This window comes from Pavona decussata, unplaced genomic scaffold (assembly GCF_977016875.1).
Source record: "Pavona decussata unplaced genomic scaffold, jaPavDecu1.1 SCAFFOLD_27, whole genome shotgun sequence".
In the NCBI taxonomy this organism is placed as follows: Eukaryota; Metazoa; Cnidaria; class Anthozoa; order Scleractinia; family Agariciidae; genus Pavona; species Pavona decussata.
In genome coordinates this window covers 1,090,001-1,097,500 of record NW_028145450.1, presented here as the reverse complement: position 1 = coordinate 1,097,500, position 7,500 = coordinate 1,090,001, and the positions used below count along the sequence as shown (strand labels likewise).

The 7,500-nt window shown below is 38.2% G+C and overlaps 3 protein-coding genes across 5 annotated transcripts in view; all 3 read right to left on the bottom strand.

The window, feature by feature from the left end:
• LOC146485232 (uncharacterized) overlaps window positions 1-210 on the bottom strand; it is a 9,322-nt gene extending 9,112 nt beyond the window's left edge. For both annotated transcript variants that reach the window (XM_085103601.1, XM_085103602.1), the window contains exon 1: window positions 7-210. In XM_085103601.1, coding sequence (XP_084959727.1) covers window positions 7-164 — 158 coding nt within the window. In that variant the 5' untranslated portion in view covers window positions 165-210. The remainder of the gene's footprint in view (window positions 1-6) is intronic.
• The window catches only part of LOC146485230 (uncharacterized), a 46,175-nt gene that overhangs the window by 11,182 nt on the left and 27,493 nt on the right, over window positions 1-7,500 (bottom strand). Inside the window, exon 9 of one of the 2 annotated variants that reach the window (XR_014863430.1) lies at window positions 4,624-4,825. The exons of the other annotated variant lie outside the window; for it this stretch is intronic. The gene's annotated coding sequence lies outside the window, so the exon portion shown is untranslated. Of the gene's footprint in view, window positions 1-4,623; window positions 4,826-7,500 lie in introns of those variants that run through there. 2 annotated transcript variants of the gene reach the window in all.
• LOC146485231 (uncharacterized) overlaps window positions 4,624-7,500 on the bottom strand; it is a 10,332-nt gene continuing 7,455 nt past the window's right edge. Inside the window, exons 6-8 of the mRNA XM_085103606.1 lie at window positions 7,265-7,381; window positions 6,686-6,730; window positions 4,624-5,858 (exon numbers count right to left, since the gene is read on the bottom strand). Coding sequence (XP_084959732.1) covers window positions 5,608-5,858; window positions 6,686-6,730; window positions 7,265-7,381 — 413 coding nt within the window. The 3' untranslated portion in view covers window positions 4,624-5,607. The remainder of the gene's footprint in view (window positions 5,859-6,685; window positions 6,731-7,264; window positions 7,382-7,500) is intronic.

The window sequence follows — 7,500 nt, the reverse complement described above, 5'->3', positions numbered from 1 at the left end:
AAGTACCTTGTAAAAATGTTCAGAAACTCATCAAGAGAACCATGTTCGAAGTTCAACGTATTTCCAAATCTTTCGACGATCTTGTACTTGTTTTCACTAGAAGAATTTGCTTGTTCAAGAAACGTTAAACAATCGTCAGGCTGAGAATGCTTCGTCGCCGTCATTTCTGTCGCCTTTTACCGATCGCGAGATCCTTCGTCTTTGCTTGCCCCCGTGGAATAATCATCGAACTGCGCAGCAAAAAAGCTATAAATTTTGTGATTCAATAAAAGAAGATAAACAGGAAGTTGGCTTTTAAAAATGCAGTGGGGGCTGGTCAGGGGTCATTAAGTTTGAAAGAGTTTGATCCTAGTTAGTGGGCCAACCATAAAACTACTATTCACTAATGTTTGCACGGTTTAGAAGTCTTGGCACGACATGAGTCACCACGGAAGCAAGCAAAGACGAAGGATCTTGCGATCGGTAGAGATTTCTTGAAAACGCGACAGAAGTGGCGACGAAGCATTCTCAGCCTAACGATTGCTTAACGTTTCTTGAACAAGAAAATTCTTGGCCTTAGCTGTTGCGGTATCCCTGTCCATATTGGACAAAGCTAAAAAAAAAATAAATAAATAAATAAACATTTTAATCACTCTTTACGCGGGTCGAAAACTGAATCGTTCGAAACTCTAAGCATGACTGGTTTAAAAATCTATTTGCTGCTTTCGAAAGCAGTTTTTATCTCTGAATGATGGATTGACAGGTGGTTAGGGGTTGTTGAACTTCAAAGAGCTGGATTACGCTCGATTGGGTAGCTATAGTACAGAATCAAAACAGAAACCTTATTGTTAAAGGGGGGTGGAGATGACTTTACAATACCCCACTGGTTGACGTCATCAAAAATAATTAGACCAAAAATAACAAAGTGACATTATTGGACATCGTTAATCACACTTTCATTAGTGTGGTGTAATAATTAACCTAATGATCAAGACGTCACGAAGGCGGGTCTGGAAAAATTCGCACATAAAAAAATAAAATCAACCTTTTTAAAAAATCGAGTTTCTAAATTAGGAAACTGTAACCCGTCGGACTCCAGTGATGTGGTCTAATGGTTCTAACTAGTTAAAGGCTGGTTTCCATATGATCGCGGATCGCAGATCGCAGATCGCAGTAAGGTCTGCGATCGTCTGCGATCATATGGAAACTACTTCTGCGATCGTCTGCGATCCTGCGATCGCGATCGCAGATGATCGCAGAAGATAGAACCATGTTCTATCTAAAGGCTGGTTTCCATATGATCGCAGACGATCGCAGACCTTATTGCGATCTGCGATCTGCGATCCGCGATCATATGGAAACCAGCCTTAAGTTCTTAACTTAACTCTTATTCGAACCCATGAAATCATGGGTTCGAAGCTCGTTTTGAAAAGTGAGTTACAAACGTAGACTACGAGCATGTCTCTTATTTTTCTTTTCACGGTAAAATGCGATAACGCGCAAGGAGCATGCGGCGAAGCCGCAAGGAACGAGGGCGTATGAATTTAACCTAACTTTTCGCTTGTCCCGCTTGGCTCTGAGGAATAAAGGACGGCCGCTCACGGTCTAGTGAAAATGTCTCAAATAGGGGCAATTGAAAGTCCATAAGAGGGTTATCAGCAGGCCGTTCATTTGCGACGATACAGCAAAATTAGCAAGTCTGACGTAATACAAACGAGGGTCGCTCATGGTCAAACCATCGTCCCACCTACTATCAACGAATCACAGAAGCTTTCTGCTTTCTTTAATTTGAATTTAATTTGTTCTCGTTTTTGCTTACGGCAGCAACATCAAAACGGTAGCCGATCATAAAGAAAAGAATCAAGAGACGAACGCGCGGAAACGCCTCTTCTTGAACTGATAGACCTTTACTCACTCGGCGGCCGTGTCAAAACAAATTCTGTACATAAGTTTGGCCAATTTCTGCAAATTTCGTTTTTGCAATTTATTGCAGTTGTCCATGCATAATTCTCCCTAAGATTTTTTGGAGTACGAATACCAGCTAAATCCTACCATTGAGCCAATTTTGAGAAAAATTTACCGTGGAGAACTTGTTAAAATAGCCTTACTTTTCAGCCTAAAAACTGGCCTTGTTTCGTCCGAGCGAGCATAATGAAAATTCCCGTATCAGTTAGAAAACTGCGCGCACTCGCGCCATTTTAGTGCCCAGTCGCCGCGTGCCAAAAAACAGTAAGTCTCAATCCCCCTGATTGCGGCTGTACATTATACCACAATACCTTGCAAACCTAAAGCGGCCATACGCGAAGGCCCGAGATATCTAACAGAGTGCTTGCCATAACGTGTAGTTTCAAAACGCGGTAATATAATACAAAGTCACTATTCCTTAGCGAGTGTGTAGAGCCTTTGCGGACAAATAGTTGAGAAACGCAGTCAGGTACAAGACCATGTTTGACTTTGTACATAAGTGCTGTGATATCCTGAAGCCGTCTGTTATATAAAGAGGGTATGTCAGCACGCCTTATAGGAGTTCTTCATAAGTAGCAGAATGGGATTTATATATTACATTATACCACAATACCTTGCGAACCTAAAGCGGCCATACGCAAATGGCAAAGCCGTGTCTTTGGCGAAATTCGTCGCTGTGCTAACAGTATTGTGTATCTTCTAGCTGTTTTCCAAATATTTCACTTGACAGTCGATGAAAAATTTTGCTCAAATATCAGGACACTGTTTTCCTTGGTGATCGTCTCCGTTATTCTCATGACCTGTATCTTAAATTAAGGACTAAGTCGGTGAGGAGAAATTAGATGCTGGTCATTTTTTGGAGCCTAAGGTTACCGTATACCTTTAGAGGTGTCTCGCGTCCAAGCGACGTAGTGCGTCCGGTTTAAACTGTAGATACCCCCATATAAAATGAAAGCTTATAGAGCTGGCTATCAAACTTTACCAAGAATTTTGAAATAAAATGAATTGTCAAATTTTTAGCAGTGTTTTCTTAAATCATTTTTTTCATTTGAAGGGGACACTTTAAAGAGCTAAAACTCAAAGGGAATTTGCTATTTTGCCTTCAAATTTGGACAGTAGCTAGTTTAACATATGAACAACAAGCTTTTGTACCATTTTAAAAATGTAAAGTAGCGAAAAAACAAAATTTCCTTTGATTTGTAGCTTTCAAAAGGTAATTCGGACGGTCGCATTTAGAGGTCTTGTAAAATTCGGGAAATCATTTTATTTAAAAATTCTTGGTATAGTTCGACAGCCAGCTCTATCAGTTTTAATTTGACATAGGGCTCAAGGTATCTGCAGTTTAAACCAGATGCGCTACATCGCTTGGACGCGAGACACCTCTAAAGGTATACGGTAACGTTATAGTGTAAAAACCATCAAACAGATCACATCAAATAGAATAACAAAAACAACAACAAGAATGGTTGAAATGAAGAATAACGGATATAATTTAGGTAAACTTTTTGTCAAATCGATGGACAAAACCTTGATGTACTACCAGCGGCAGCTCTTGAAGGAGGCTCGAAAGAGTTTTAAGCTGCGCGGGTGCGCGTAACCCACTCACGCCACTGCCGTGGTGCAAGCGTCAGCAGAATAAATCAAAACCTCTATCAAAAGTGGCGCACTCAGTACACCGGAAATGGAAATACGGCGTAAAATCGCGCGAACGACAAAAAAGCTAGCCTGCTAACGCAGACGTATTTCCGGCTGTCGAGATTCTACAGCCGGAAATACGTCTGCGTTCGCAGGCTACAAAAAAGCCCACAGGAAGCATTTGTTTTTATCTCAAAATATTGCGCGGCGACTTATATTGATGTTTTTGTAGCATGTGACATTCAATCTGTTAATTCAAATAGAAACGTTTGGAAAAAACTGTTATCCAGTAGAATTTTTAGTAGATGAGAAAAGGCCTCTTATGTCAAGATGCACTGGATAACTTGTTGTCATTTTGCCAGAAGAGTTAAAGAATTTAGGGTATTATACAAAAATGCAATGAAAACGGTAAGTCATCGACTTAGTTTTTGTGATAATTTGTAAAAACTGAAATTTAGATGTCCCTGATCAGCGCTGTTGACATGGTAACCGCTTTGACAGCAGAACTCAGACCTTAAAGCATTTCCGAGCAGCAGCGTAACAAAGATGTTTATAGTTTTTCCACGTGAGCAGATACAATGTTTTGTAACCTTTCACCATTTCACAAACAACGCTACAAGAATGAAAAACCCTTACGAGCGAGCCCGGTGTCTCCTAATATCGAGGTATCTTTGCACGGTTTATGACTAAGAAGGAAAAGCAGATCTTAGCAATAGCTATTGAGATCCAAAAAGAAACTTGGGGGTAACCACGCATTTTTCAGAGATAATTAACCAACAATTATTCTAAAAAGCTTTAAAATACAAAACACTGTATGGAATTTTTCCAAATTGAAGCTCCGGACTATTATCTCTGAAAAATGTGTGGTTACCCTAATTTCCTTTTTGGATTTCAATAACACTTACTAAGATCTTCCTTTACCACATACGTAGTCATAAACAGCGCAAAAATACCTTTGAATAGGCACCGTGCTTAAGATATCAGAAGTTCTCGAACCATCCCAAGATGCGCAGAACGTGTGCGCAGTAGTAAAAAGAGGCAAAATACAAAGCTGATATTTTATTTACATGTTCATAGAGGATATCTTTCACCTTTTATACTATCGTTTTTACAAGTTGAAGAGGACTTTTGCTTTTAAAATAAACATCGGTGATATCTTTAACTGAACTAATAAAGAAAACCCGTAACTATCATAAAGAAAAGAATCAAGAGACGAACGCGCGGAAACGCCTCTTGAACAATAGACCTTTATCACTCGGCGGCCATGTTAAGTCTCAGGAGAATAAAAAGCTTTGTTTTCGCACGGCAAGCCTCGGCCAGACGCGAATTCAGTGCGAGACTTGTCGCGCAAAAACAAAGCTTTTTATTCTCCTAACTAACCAAAATTTAGTAATTTTTTGTTTAATGGTAAACAACCACTACTTTTCGCTACAGCGAGTAGCAGAGTCGCTCGTTGTTCTTTTTCTTAATTTAGTAACGTTAACATAAAATAATATATACATATATATAATACTTTAGAAGGAGCCAGCCTAACTGTAAATTTTACAAATAATAGTTTCTTCAAAAGGCAATTATCTAAAACAATAACGTGATATCTGCATATAATACCATCCGTATTATAAGCAAATTATTCATGACAAAAAGTCCATGTTTTTCTATGAAACCATAGTTAATAAAAGGCAATGGTAATGAAGCCTGATAAACTTCTTTGTTATATGTATTGGAAGCATCTGTGCACAAAGCACAGTAGATTTTGAAATGTGCTGGAGCATTAATGACTAATAGAAACGTTCCTGTGACCATTAAAAAAAGGATTGTGCACGGTCGCGGCCCTTCCAACATAAACTACAGCATCATCGCTTTTATAGCAAGGTTTCATACCAGTCTCTCTAGTCACTATGATGAAACATAGAACTACAAAAAAAAAAAAACAGCAAAGAAACGGAAACAGAAGTCAGCAGACCATCAAAAGAAAAGAGGTAAATGAGAGACGATAAACGGAAGTAAAACAGAAAGAAAAAAAACAAATCAGAAAGTAATCAAAAGCATCAAGAAGTTGCAATAAATGAACAGGAAAATGAAGTCAAACGCCGGAAGTGGGTAGAAGGTGAACAGAGTTACTGCTGACAACGTTATGAAAGCTGCCTTGTAGGCTCGTTTGCGTCTGATTAATGCGCTGTGTTGCTCCTTAGACACAACATTGTCTTGTGCCTGGCGTGTCGCGTCCCTTCCTTGACTCGCTGTATCAGTGGTATCTGGATGAGTTGTTGGAGATGTATCTAAGAAATATCAGGTAAAATTAATGCATGTTGCCGGGTTGAGATTTTACACATAATGTCTTATGCGACTACGTACAAGTTTTTGTTGAGGCATTCTTGAATGAGAACTTCCTAGATTGGCGTTTTTATTACCTCTTCTCATTTTTCTTATTGTGGAATCGTTAGAATGTCATTCCAGTCATTCTGCTCCTTGGGGCAGAATGAACAGAGCGAACGAGTTTCCATTCCTCTTTTAGAATGGTCGTGTTTTATTATTATTATTATTATTATTATTATTATTATTATTATTATTATTGTTATTATTATTATTATTATTATTGTTACTATTATTAATTATTATTACTATTATTATTATTATTATTATTATTATTATTATTTTATATTCTAGTTATTCTGACTAATATCTTTCATTCAGTAAGTCCGTTCCCATTCTCGAAGAGACCAAAAAAAGCGTCCTACAGCATTCGGCTTAGTTTTCCAAGATTAGCATCAGTTTAGAAACTAGTAAGTAATTGGAAATAGGGGATTTTTTCATAATCGTTATCATTAAATTTTGATCTTTTTACCATCTTTGCAATATCTTTAGTTGAGTTACCGCCAAGTGAGGGATTACAGGAAAATATAGTCTCGAGATAACATCAGGCTGCATAACAGTGAGTTTTTTGTTTTTGTTGTTGTTATTGTCGTTGTCATTGTTGTTTTAGAGTATCCATTCTTGTGCTCTCTATAGTATACCCCAACTATCCCTTAAATTAAACTTTGTTTCGATTTGTTCCAGAATTTAGTGTCCAGAATCCCTATAATTATTGGAGTGAGCGATTACATACCTTTGATGTCGTCATCCAAAAACTCTTTGACGTTCGCAGCAAATCCTGATGGTAATTAATTAATTAATCAATTAATCCATCAATCAATCAATCAATTAAATAACCAACCAATAAAAGACGGCAAGCTTAGGTACTCAGTGATGCAAACACTTGCGAGGGAAATATGAGGAATGCAAAAGTACAATATTTCCAGGACCCCTGGAGTTGACCCAGCTTTCTCTCGTGTTTGTGTATTGCACGTAACATAAGGGAACAGGAACGTCAAAGACAAACAAAACAAACAATTATATGAGAAAAACAAAGGATCTGTTCCTCATTTCAAATTTTCAGCACATTTCTTTGGCATCCTTTGCAAATCAACAACGGGAAATGACCACATTCAAATTTTTAACTCTGGGGTATTTTTCGTTTCTGAGATAGGGAAGGGGAAGTAAAATGTCTCCACCCGAGTTCGTATTTTCAAGAGCATTTAGGCTACGGCTTGAGGGGAGTATTCTATATTCCAAGCTCTTTCCTTTCAGGTCTGCAAAATGCACTAATGGCAACACATCAAGTGGTAATTACGTTAAAAAAACTCACGTTTTCTTTGCCGCTTTACTGCTTCTCTTGCATCACAACATTTTTTCTCAAATTTTCCCTTCAAAGCTCTCATCACGGACTGAGCGGTCTCGAGTGCAGTCAAGTCATCCGCCAAATCTATGAAGCATGATTAACTCGATTATTTAAGAGAGAGTAAAATGGCATAGTACTAATAAAAATGATAACAGGACTGAGTGGGGTCCAATTTGGTCTGTAATCATACGAGTGATTAACAA